Source organism: Eleutherodactylus coqui, chromosome 1, assembly GCF_035609145.1.
Source record: "Eleutherodactylus coqui strain aEleCoq1 chromosome 1, aEleCoq1.hap1, whole genome shotgun sequence".
Taxonomy (NCBI): domain Eukaryota; kingdom Metazoa; phylum Chordata; class Amphibia; order Anura; family Eleutherodactylidae; genus Eleutherodactylus; species Eleutherodactylus coqui.
In genome coordinates this window covers 353,341,393-353,354,225 of record NC_089837.1, presented here as the reverse complement: position 1 = coordinate 353,354,225, position 12,833 = coordinate 353,341,393, and the positions used below count along the sequence as shown (strand labels likewise).

The following is a 12,833-nucleotide window of genomic DNA, read 5'->3' as shown; positions in this document are numbered from 1 at the left end:
CGTCGTCATGCACATCCGCCGAGCCGAAGAAAGAAGATCCGGCCGCGACGAGAGAAGATGACGCCGCAGCGAAGAGAAGAAACGGAGCGGATGGGAGGTGAGTTTATTCTCATTTATTCCTATTTTCAGCGCTCATGTCCACGGGGCAGGAGGGACCCGCTACGGATTCTACATGGAGAATCCGTAGCGGGCCTGATTTTCCCCGTGGACATGAGGCCTAAATGCCCATTGTGAAGCAATGTAATACCAATGCTCATCAAAACTTACTTTGGAAGATTTATTGCACTCTGGTGGGTTTTTATGCAATAGAAACAATCATCAAAGAGAATGTGTAAAAGGGTATATTCGGAAATAGTGGTCATGCTGATATTTACCACAACTATAGCAAAACTGTGGCACAATTGCTAAGTCTGAAATGCAAACCATGAAGCTTTAAGTCTGGGCTACACAGATTAATGTCATTAATTGATTTTAACCATTAGAGTACTATTACAGCATGTTCAGCCCAGCAATTGCTAGTGCTCATGTAATTACACCCTTAGGACTCAGTCAGACGAACTTTTTTTTGCGCACCTATGTCTACAAAAAAAAAGCATTCCACGCATTAGCAAATTGCGTGTGACCATGGCTCCATGCCCATCACTTTCAATGGGGCTGACACTACAGCCACTGACCCCATTGAAAGCAATGATATGCAGGCAACCCCCGCAGTGATTTTCAGGGAAGAGCTTGAAATATAAGCCCTTCCTAGAAAATCATCCCTACCTAGTGTAAAAAAAAAAAAAAAAAAATTATATATATATACATACATACATACATACATACACACACACACACCTCTCCACCGCTGTCGGGGCTCCAGCGCGTCTTGTCTCTTGGTCCTCGGCAATGTTCTTAAGTTCTTTCAGCAGGCGGGGATTTAAAAACCCCCGCCGCCTAAAAGGGCTGTGTCTGATTGAATGAGCGCTTAGGCAATCACAGGCAGCACTCAGCCATTCATTGAATGACAGTAGAAGCGCTGCCTGTGATTGGCTGAGCACTGTGACCAGTCATTGAATTCAATGAATCCTGGGGACCAAGCAACAAGACGCACTGGAGCCCCAACAGTGGCGGAGAGGTGAGTATATATTTTTTACACCAGCTAGTGATAATTTTCAGGGAAGGGCTTATTTCAAGCCCTTCCCTGAAAATCACTGCGGGGGTTGCCTGCATCCCCAATTGCTTTCAAAGGGGGCGGCTACAGCGCTGGCCTCATTGAAAGCAATGGAAGAAGATCGCGATCCTCTGCCACAGTGCTGGCAAGGGATTCCTTCATCCCCACGGCATGTCCCCTTGTCACTGAACACTGACAGTGCTGTCACAGTGTTCAGTGATGAGGGGACTCCCTGCGGGGATATTTTACGCGCAGCACGGAGCTTGCCGCTGCACGGATGTCCTATCTTTTGCAGGTGCAAGTATTTTGCGCCTGTAAAAGACGAACATGTGAACACTACATAGGGAACCAATAGTTCTATCAGGAGCGCTTTTTTTGCGCTCATAAGCACGCAAAAAAACAAACAAAAAAAAAACATCTTCACCCTTAGGCTACAGCTGTAGTCAATACATCAAGTCGTATGCAATCTTGTGGACTGCAGCTATCGCTCAATAGTTCAAATCAGTCACTAAAAGTTAAAAAAAAATCAGTGCAGTCCTAGCCTAAATATGGATGAGGTAAGGATAGGGGGTGTCTTCAGAATGCTAAACAATAAGGGACTGCTTACACATTACTATAGGAAAGCTAATAGCTAAAAAGACTACAGGACTATTAAAAGCAAAGCTCACAACAAACAAAAATATAGCCATGCATCAAAATGGTAATGTAATACCTTCTTTATCTGTTCCACTATCCTGATTAGAGTCAAACTGGAAAAACATGTCTGGAAAGTTTGTAAGAAACACTTCAGTTTTGCGAATAAAAAAATAATCAGTTTAACACCCACAGCTATCAGGCTAACATTATGTACGGGAGACAATATCAACCACAGCACAATTTACCTCTTGCTGGAATTTCCCAAATTAATAACTCCAGATCTTCACATTCTTGTTCTTAAACTGCATTCACACTTAGGCTGAGGTCACACAGGACCGAAATCCTGTGGAATGACCGCACGGAAATGCCACGAGATTTCCGCGGGAGAAATGCAGCTTCAAAACCCGCGGCCTTTCGCCACGGATTTTGGAGCGGCTTTGCCTGTATTCTGCTGCGGCCACCTCTCACCATAGAGGAGAGTGTCAGCCACGGAAGCTGGGAAAGAATTGGCATGCTGCGTCTTTGACTTCTGCATCGCATATCAATTTCAGCGTGCCTTGGCCGTAGCGTGTGGACGAGATTTTTGCAAATCTCGTCCACTTTGCTGGCTAATCCCAGGATAAAAAGTCGCAGGTGGAATTTCCATGCAGAAAGCCTGCAAGGAAATTCTGCAGCAATTACGCCCCATGTGAACGCAGCCACACTGTTTTTGGTGTGGTTTTAGTGCTTTTCTGAACCACAATACAATGCATGCAGTTTTAAGAACCACATGCTGTTTCTGTAAAAAATGTTATTAAAAAAAGATGCGGTTTTTGAAAACCGAATGTATTTTTTAGCTGTGGTTCATAAGCGCACCAAAAATGTCAAGTGTGAACACAGCCTTACAGAAGTGACAAGGCTGATGCCTCCAACACCATTTTGGAGCCTAGCAATTAAGAGGCATAATGAATAGCAGTGCCGTTAACCATAAAGGAAGATATGAAGATTAGAGATTACAAACTCAATTTTCAACAGAAATAAAGGTAAGGGAATAAAAGAAAAAATTTATTTGGTGCTGCCTATGCGCTAACTGCACTACCTAGCTCAAAAACAAAAAAGTACATTTTGATGATATAGACACTTCCAGATAATTTTAGCTTTTGTTAGGCCACTCTCACGGGCTGTTTTTACAATGTTTTAGAGGGCGTTTGCGAAACCCTCTAAAAACGCTGTACTGGCCCTCTATTGATTTTAATGGGGCTTCTCTGATGAGCATTTTAGTGCTGTGTTTCTAACACTGCGCTCAACAAACCCTGTTTGTTCTGTTTTAGTGCATGTCTGGAGTATCTATATACATATAGTGACTTACCTTAACAGAAAGGTAAGATTATGTGCTACAAAAATTTTAGGTGAAAAACTAGGAACATATGGTAAATTAATTTGAGGTCTCTCACTCACCGGTAGGCTCTGCACACAACGGGGGCTCTTCTTTTTCTAGCACTGGAGATTCAGCAACATCATCAACTGGAGAACTCGCCTCCATTGGTTCTGCAAAACATTCCTTGTATTAATTTTTCTGTTCCAAAAGAAAGATCTTATAATACAACAAAATATGCAATATTCAGTAAACAGTTTTTAAGCATTATTGGCTCTTTAAAGGAGATGTCCCGAGGCAGCAAGTGGGGTTATACACTTCTGTATGGCCATAATAATGCACTTTGTAATATACATTGTGCATTAATTATGAGCCATACAGAAGTTATAAAAAGTTTTTTACTTACCTGCTCCGTTGCTAGCGTCCTCGTCTCCATGGTGCCGACTAATTTTCGGCCTCCGATGGCCAAATTAGCCGCGCTTGCGCAGTCCGGGTCTTCTGTAGTCTTCTATGGAGCCGCTCGTGCCAGAGAGCGGCTCCGTGTAGCTCCGCCCCGTCACGTGCCGATTCCAGCCAATCAGGAGGCTGGAATCGGCAGTGGACCGCACAGAAGAGCTGCGGTCCACGAAGGCAGAGGATCCCGGCGGCCATCTTCAGCAGGTGAGTATGAAGACGCCGGACTGCCGGGATTCAGGTAAGTGCTGTGCGGGTGGGTTTTTTAACCCCTGCATCGGGGTTGTCTCGCGCCGAACGGGGGGGGGGGTTTAAAAAAAAAAAAAAACCGTTTCGGCGCGGGACATCTCCTTTAAGGCTTTCTAACACAAGGACTATGTTATGAAGGTCAGTACTTCTGCTGTACTCAATGTAAAATAGAAGATTTACAAATAACAAACATGAAATAATCAGTAGAAAAAAACTAAAGATCAGTTGAAATTTACCATCCTTATTTTGAGCCTGTGGTTGGGGCTTCTTTTTCTTTTTGTCATCATAGATCGGCTTTTTCTTTGGCATAGACTCTTTAGATGGCACTTCAACCCCTGTCACAGCAAACAGAGATTTTAGGAAAGAACCAAAGAAAATACTGCATGTGCTCATTAAGAAATGTTTCACGATAATCAATGTTACTACGGTATCCTCACCTAGATAGGCAATACATACTGCATGATGTGTGATCTACACTTAGAAGACTGAACTATCCTCAAAACTTTGGAGTCGGACTAGGGTAATTAGGGCTCTCTATTAATTTGATTCTTGAGGTTTATCCTACTGCTACATGGAAAAGTTTGATACTTAGTTTCAGGTTTCAATCATAAAACTTGATATTATAATTCCGCTTCTAAACTGTACCTGAAGACCTCACGTGCAAGTGCATTACAACCTCAGTCATAGAGCTGTCCGATAGCACGCATTACATTTTATGTTTCACATGTAGTCATCTAGGATGTTTTTCTGTCTTATTTTTGTATTAGGGACCTTTCACGCAGATGGGATTTTTCAGCAGAATGCAGCAGAATTTGCCATCCTGCGAAAAATTCAGCTCCAAAATAGCAATGTCTAAACGTGCAGATTTTGGTATAGAATAAAAAATGGAATTATTTTGCTGGCAACTCCTAATCAAAATCCTCAGACATGTAGATTTTGGTGGAGATTTCTGCTGCAGCAAATTCTGCTGCACCCTGTGAAAAAAAATTTGCATTAGTGTGAAAGCTCCCTAAATCTGACAAAAAATAAAAAATAAAAAGATGACACGCTATATCTAAAGGAATAATGACAGAATTGATTCCAGAATTTAATTTTCCTTCCCTCCAACAAAAAGCCAATAAGTTATATGGACCACAAAGTAGTGGAATTAAAAATTACAAATCTCCCCACAAAAAACAATAAGTCCTCATATGGCTGTCTATGGAAAAACTAATAAAAAAAAATAAGGCATGTGAATTACAGAGATGAAATGAATAAATAAAATCACAGCATCCTTAAGACACAAAAGAACCGTGTCCTTTAGGAGTTAACCATCAATTGACTGCTGACAGGTAGCATTCTGATATGTAACATCAGCGAATAATTCCTCTTCATCATAATATTAAGAAACATGAAAGATACAACCTCATTTTTGTATATTAGTAAGAGGTTATTAAATTATTTTGCCGATTTACATAATCTAATAAAGTAGACTGCAAATGACAAAGTGATTAACCTCTGCAGCAGTGTAAATACCCACCTTGTGCTTGAAGGACTTTCAGTGTAGCCACAGCCCGAGCGCGGGCCTCCTTCTGAGCTTTTGTCAACAGCTTCCCTTCTTTTTTTAAGCGTTCTTTCCTTTCCTTCTCTTTCTGCTTCTTTTTTTCTTTTCGTTCTTGCTCTAGTCGCTCCTAAGAAAAATATCACACAACAAAATCAGTGTTTTCTAAGCCGGTCTGTTACCTTTATCCATGAAACTTTAGTATGAAAAACTTCAGATTTGCAAAAGTCATAATGTTGCGCCAGATTAATTTTACAAGTGCATATAAACAGCAAATCTACAAGGCAGAGATTTTTTATTATAAGACGGAGCTGGAAGAGTGAGGAGACTTAGTCCGCTTCTGGGATCTACCACGGGAAGGGTCATGCATGGCAAGGGAAAAGCAGAAAGAACTAAGTGAATACCTAACCCACCAGAGAGAAATATCTTTCTGCCTATAAAACAGCTCCAGGTCTCCAGCAGTGTGCGCCCCAGTGCTCCCCTATCTTTGAGAATTAAGGGAGTGCTACAATGTGAGGGCCCCTACAGCTGGCGGGTAAACATTGACAGTGCTTTTTTGTCTTCTCAGGGTCGGGCTGCTCCTCAGTGTGGTTAGCCCCAGTCTGATTGCTCTACTCGGTGGGATAACAAGGAGTCTAATGTCAGTCTTGTATTCCCAAGAGATATGAAGGTGAAAACTGAAGTCCAATGAAGGGAGGAGGTCTGTCTCCTACAGATACCAAGCTAAAATTAGTTAGCTTGGTACCTGCAGGAGAGGTAAAGTTGGTAGGAGGAGCTAACACTTTTTGCTTAGTGTCTGCCTCCTATGGCAGTAGCTATACCACTCTTGGTCTTCAGCTTTGTCTTCCAATGCAATGGATAAGAAATATTGTTTATAGTTAAATCCAACCTATAAACATTTTTCTATTTACACTTTAAAAAAAAATGCTTATATCCCCAGATTACAGAATACTCTAACAACATTTAGTCTGCACTTGACCTACTGAGATCATTGCATAATTACTGTACGTAATTTGTGAAATCATAACTTGACCAATTTGTTTATTATTTCATTTTACTTTAAAACTGTTCTGATCTGTTTCAATTTAAATAATGTAACTTGATTTTATTAATCCATATGCATATATTGAAATAATCCGTTGTTTCCTGTAATGAAAATATTGTCAAAAATTCAATAAACTATTGTTTCAAAAAAAAACAAAAAAACAAGGTGAGAATTGCATCAATCATTGATTCATCTTCATATTACTGTTCTTTGGAAGACCGCTATAAATTGCCTGGAGTGGGCATGATTAGCCCTATGGGTAAGCAGGGATAGCCACAGCTAATGAATACTGAAGACCTTTATGGGTGGCTGATGCTACTAAAAATGTATGTTTCAGACAAACTACTAAACAAGTAGGTACACCAGACATACCACTGTAATTAGTGTGCCTGTCACTACCATAAGCAGCATAAAAGATGGTGACAGATTCCATTTCAAGTGATGGACACTAAATAAAGTGTGGTGTGGAATACTGTATGACCGCGTAGCAGCATTGCTTTAAAAAACAAAAAAAATATGTAAGGCTGGCTGCACACGGCCGTGACGGGCTCCGCCGCGAAATTCCGTGGCGGAGCCCGTCACGGCGCCCCCCAGGAGACCCCATACTTAACCTGCGGATCCGGCATCCTCACTCCCGCATGACGCTTCCCCACCCACCTCCGCCGCGTCACGTGACACGCCCGGCCGCGTCACATGACGCGCCGGTGGTGGGCGGGGAAGCGTTTTCACGCTATCTTCCGCTGTGCTACAGCGGAAGATAGCGTGAACGGACGGCTTCCATTGACTGCAATGGAAGCCGGCCGCACGTACACCCGCGGCAAATAGAGCATGCCGCGGGTGAGGATGGGTGAATTCACGGTGCGGAATTCCGCACCGTGAGCACTGAGCTATTAGGTTCAATAGAACATAATAGCTGCGGACAACACAGCGGATTTCCGCTGCGAATTACGCGGCGGAAATCCGTTCGTGGGAAGGCAGCCTTAGGTTGGTAGAAGATAAAAGGACAAAACGCTCTAGCAATTATGAAGGGTCTCTACAAGCTGAAACACTCATTAACATCTTCTAAGAGAGTATTTATGAAGGAGTTTTTTTAAATACAACATGGAGCTCAATTGGGTGAGCAGTGAAAGAACGATTAAAATGTTGCCACTTGACAGAGGTAACACGATAGGAAAGAAAATAAGCGCAGCCACATCCTTGATTCCAGCTCAACCTTCAATGTAAGGTAGCTCCCTCTTGGAGCTCATAGTAGAAACTTGACTGGTACACTGCATCCTTCCTTACCTTCCATTATCATAGTGAGTAATAATACCATCTAGCTCAACATAAAGTCCCCGTCCGCTTGATAACTATCTGTCAACAAAAATGATGTAATAGGATTGAAGGGGTATTTCCACCCCGGTCCCTCTGCTCTCCTCTTGCTGGCCACCTCATTTAGGCTTGAAGAGGTGGTTGGGTTTTAGAGAAAGAATATTACCACCTTAACTTCCAAAGAAGTAAATTGGAATTAAGTAAACAGAGTTGCACAGCAAGCTATGCTATTTGTGCAACTTCTGATATGCAGAAAGAGTGTACCTGGCTGTGCTACTCCTCTACCCAACTCCGATTCACTTCCATCAGAGTTAAGGACACGGCTTAGCACAGGGTAGTCAGGTATTCCCAGCTTCCTCTTGCAGCACAGAAGCAGTGCCAGTGGGGAAATAGAAAGGATTAATGTAGAAAACAATTAAAAGTACCTCTTCCAGACGCTTGGCTTCCAGCTCTTCTAGCCGTTTCAGTCGCTCTTCCTCTTCTCTTTTAAGTCGTTCTTCCTCCTCCTTCATCCTAGCAAGAGCTTCCTGCATGGCTTTCACTGTGGCTGAACTAGGACCTTTCTTTTTTTTCTCCTTCTCTTCTTTCTCCCCTTTCTTTTTCTTTTTGTCTTTTTTCTTTTTGTCAAAATCATCATCTGTACAAGATACAATTACTAAAAATATGTTTTCAAGCATCAAGGCATACGGCTAGGAGCACACATGCCATCACACGGCATGAAACGTGTTCATAATGCATTGTAGAGCTAGCAGGAGACCTGCAGTACATACTGTAAATCTAATAATTCATCAGATTGAACGTGGCCACACACATTAGATACAAGTAGGTTGATTTCCCAACAACTGGCTGCTGAATGATCGTTTCACAGACACAGCCATACACATTTTAGTCAGTATGGGCATACAACCTGGCCAAGTGCGATTCAAGATACTGCGCGAAGGATAAACTATTTTTCATTAGACAAATAATTTTACACAGTCGGAACTTTCTTTCACAGAACAATCATTCGTGTACAGCCAACTGAACGATATACATTGAGGTACTAGAGACTACTGGCCAAAAACCTATAGGGAAGGTCTGAGATTTCTTAAACGCTTCCAGAGTAAATTACGCCATACAAGAAAATAAAACATTATTCATCTTCTAAATATCCCACCCTCCAGTCGGCTGCCGTGGTCCCAGACGCTCAAGCAGCGATGACACACGTTCATCACTCAGATAACCGCTACAGCTTATCATTGGCTTCAATGGTCAAGTGTTGTTTAACCCCTTAAGGACATGGCCTATTTTGGGCTTAAAGGGGTTGTCCCGCGCCGAAACGGGTTTTTTTTTTTTCAACCCCCCCCCCCCCCCCCCCCCCCCGTTCGGCGCGAGACAACCCCGATGCAGGGAAGTAAAGAAAGTTTACCGGAGCGCTTACCTTAATCCCCGCGCTCCGGTGACTTCAATACTTACCGCTGAAGATGGCCGCCGGGATCCTCTGTCTTCGTGGACCGCAGCTCTTCTGTGCGGTCCACTGCCGATTCCAGCCTCCTGATTGGCTGGAATCGGCACGTGACGGGGCGGAGCTACACGGAGCCGCTCTCTGGCACGAGCGGCTCCATAGAAGACTGCTGAAGACCCGGACTGCGCAAGCGCGGCTAATTTGGCCATCGGAGGCCAAAAATTAGTCGGCACCATGGAGACGAGGACGCTAGCAACGGAGCAGGTAAGTAAAAAACTTTTTATAACTTCTGTATGGCTCATAATTAATGCACAATGTATATTACAAAGTGCATTATTATGGCCATACAGAAGTGTATAGACCCACTTGCTGCCTCGGGACAACCCCTTTAAGGACGCAACGATTTTTGGCAGATTTTCATCTCCATTTTTCGAAAGCCATAACTTTTTTATTTTTCCGACGATGCGGCTGTATAAGGGCTTGTTTTTTGCGTGGCGAGCTGTAGTTTTTAATCGGTGCCCCTTTTGGGTACATAGACTATATCGTAAAACTGTAATTTTTTTTTTTATGATAGCAGGGAGAGAAAACACATCAATTCTGCCATACATTTTTTTTTTTTTTTACAGCGTTAATCATGCAGCATAAATGACACACAAAATTTTTTCAGCGAGCTGGTACGATTACAACAATACCAAAATTCATATTTTTTTTGTTTTTCCATTTTTTGCAATGAAAACCCCTTTTTGTAGAAATTTTTTTTCTCTATCGCTGCATTCAAAGTCCTGTAACATTTTTATTTTTCTATGTACGGAGCTCTGTGAGGGCTTATTTTTTGCGAGACGAGCTGTATTTTTTATTGGCACCATTTTGGGGAATATACGACTTTGATTACTTTTATTGCATTTTTTGGGAGGCAAAATGCTAAAAATTAGCATTTTGCCTCTGTTTTTTAGCGATTTGTTAAACTTTTTTTGCCGTACAAAATAAAGAGTGTTCAACTTTTTGTACACGTCGTTACGGACGCGTCAATACCAAATATGTCCCATTTTAATTTTTTTTAAACCTTTTTTATGCTATTAGAAAAAGCACAAAAAAGGGGTTTTTTTTACATTTTTCTTTTTTTTTTTACACCATTTGAGGCCCTCTGACGGACTTGCAGCACAGCACTTATGATCGCTACTGCCCTGCCTTATCGCTTATACAGGGATCATAAGCGTCTGGCGTCCTGTTGCCATGGCGACAGGCCAGGCTTTCGCGATAACATTGCGAGAGCGAGCTGGAGACACAGAGGGAGCGCGCTCCCTCTGTGAACTCTTTCCCTGCCGCGATCTACTTAGATCGCGGCAGGGAAGGGGTTAACAGCGGGAGGCCGGCTATCACTGATAGCCGGCTCCCGCTGCGGGATAGCGCGAGATCATGACTGACCCGCGCTATCCCGATGATGTAAGGGTACGTCATTTTGCGGGAAGTACCAGGCTGCCATGACGCACCCTTACGTCATGGGGCGGGATGGGGTTAAGTACATGTAACTGCTGGAGCCAGTAGTAATTGGCTGATCACATGAGTGCTCAATCACTGCTGAAGCTTCTGGAACCAGAGGGAAATTTAAGAATAGGGTTTTTATCCATTTTTATTTTATTTTATGCAGTTTGTCTTTTGGAAAAAGTTTAAAAATCTTGGATCACCACTTTAAAAATAACTAACTCCTTTCCAGACAATGATTGTTAAGGTCCATTTAGACACAACGATTATCGCTCAAAAGTTGTCTTTTGAGCGATTATCGTTGTGTCTAAACATGCTGCCATTGTGCACTATTCGTTCATCAGTGATTTCTAGCAAGCTAGAAATCCCCTAGGACTCTTCAGCGCTGCGTGCTGATTTTCTCAGCTGGCAGCGCTGATAGCACTCTTTCCGCTGGTAATCCCGCTGGCAGTTCTCAACGGGACACCAGCTGAAAGCGCCCGAGAACAATGCAGCTGTTGGCAGATACAGAACAGCTGCTTTGTTCTCAGAGCCATGTGGGTGGTATCCCGCTCCGCCTGCATTAACTCTTAAGTAGCTAATTAGCTACTTATAGTTATGTAAAGATGATCTCTTGGAACGGTCACTCAAACTGTCATTTAGGCGATTTTGGACTGATAACCTTTCACTGTAAATGGGGCTTTACTGGTTGGCCAAAACGATTGCATGTGTTAAATTTCCCCTATACAATTGTTTTGGCTGAAAATCACTTATTTTGATCATCTTTAGATTATTGTCTATGACACCTTTGGGCTGTCCCACCCACAGACAAAGCAGGTTAGAACACAGTCACCAATGCAGCTCATGACTAACAATTAGTAAGATATCCATAGATCAGGATCAGATTATGGTGTCTGTGAATCAATATGGAGCGATTTGAAAACGAACATGTAACTTAGTAAGGTCCGCTACTGTCGCCTAGTATTGTAGTATTTTTAGTAAAAATATACACATACCATCATCTACTTCTGCAGCCTCTGCTTCTACTATAGGCTTTTTGTCCGTTGTGGGCGCAGCATCTTCTGCAACATTTTCAGGGACAATTGTGTGGGCAGAGTCTTTTTTAGGACCATCAGGCTCTTTTTCCTTCTGCTTTCTGAGTTTGGCCTTTTCCTCCTCTTTCTTCTTCCGGTCTCGTTCCTTTTTTTCTGCCTTCTTCTGAGCAGCAGTCTTTATTTTAAAGTCCCCTTCCTCATCGCCACTATCGAGTTTAGCAATAGGCTTGGCTTTTTGCTCTTTCTTCTTCCCTTTCTTACCTCGGCTGAAGTCATCAGAGTCCTCATCACTATCTCCAGGAATATCTACCTTTTCCTTACCGTGATCTTTATCTTCCTCGAAGAGCTGTGCCTTTTTACTGGTTGTCTCACTTTTGCCTTTACCTTTTTTAGAAGTTTTATTAAAATGACTATCATCGTCATCATCACTCTCGGACATAATTTTGGCCTTTTCTTTTCCAGGTTTTGTACTCTTGCTTTCCATTTCATCACTATAGTCTTCATCTTCGTCAAAGCTGGCTTTCTTGCCTTTCTGTCCTTTCTTTTTCTTCTCTTGCTTTGTAGGAATAGCTTCTGTTTCCTCAAATTCTGGTTTCTATAATCCAAATAAACTTTGTTAAATATTTCACATATTTACTAGTAATAAATATTGCAGCTATGCATAAAGTCCAACCATCACTGCACTTGTGTAGTTGAAGTACTCAAACAGCTGGCAACATCATGTAATCCGAAATCCAGACAGGAGAGACAATGTTTCATTATTCACAATCATGCCCACGGCACAATAAGGCTGCCTGTCCACGTTGCGTTGCGAAATCCCGCGGCGTATCTTCGCCGCCCGGGAGCAGATCTGACAGATAGGCTGAACGCAAAGAATAGCGGCAATTCGCAGCATGCTGTGAATTGTCGGACACGAGCGGAGAATCGCAATGACTCTCCGCTCGTGGACAGGGGGGCTGTGTTTTCCATAGCAATGCGATGGAAACCGTGCATTGCTTTCCTCGCGGCTGGATTATCGTCGCGGGGAACGCAATCCAAAAACGCCCGTTAACAGGCACCCTTCGGCCTCATGTCAACGGGGAAAATATGGCCCGCGCAGATTTCCGCAGCAGATGCACTTTAATTGACTTTA

The 12,833-nt window shown here is 42.7% G+C and overlaps 1 protein-coding gene across 2 annotated transcripts in view; it reads right to left on the bottom strand.

The window, feature by feature from the left end:
- EIF5B (eukaryotic translation initiation factor 5B) overlaps positions 1-12,833 on the bottom strand; it is a 59,907-nt gene that overhangs the window by 30,167 nt on the left and 16,907 nt on the right. Inside the window, exons 4-9 of one of the 2 annotated variants that reach the window (XM_066577107.1) lie at positions 11,663-12,296; positions 8,167-8,378; positions 5,365-5,515; positions 4,082-4,180; positions 3,227-3,316; positions 1,866-1,916 (exon numbers count right to left, since the gene is read on the bottom strand). In XM_066577107.1, the coding sequence (XP_066433204.1) occupies positions 1,866-1,916; positions 3,227-3,316; positions 4,082-4,180; positions 5,365-5,515; positions 8,167-8,378; positions 11,663-12,296 (1,237 nt within the window). The remainder of the gene's footprint in view (positions 1-1,865; positions 1,917-3,226; positions 3,317-4,081; positions 4,181-5,364; positions 5,516-8,166; positions 8,379-11,662; positions 12,297-12,833) is intronic. The other variant, XM_066577115.1, reaches the window with a different exon arrangement.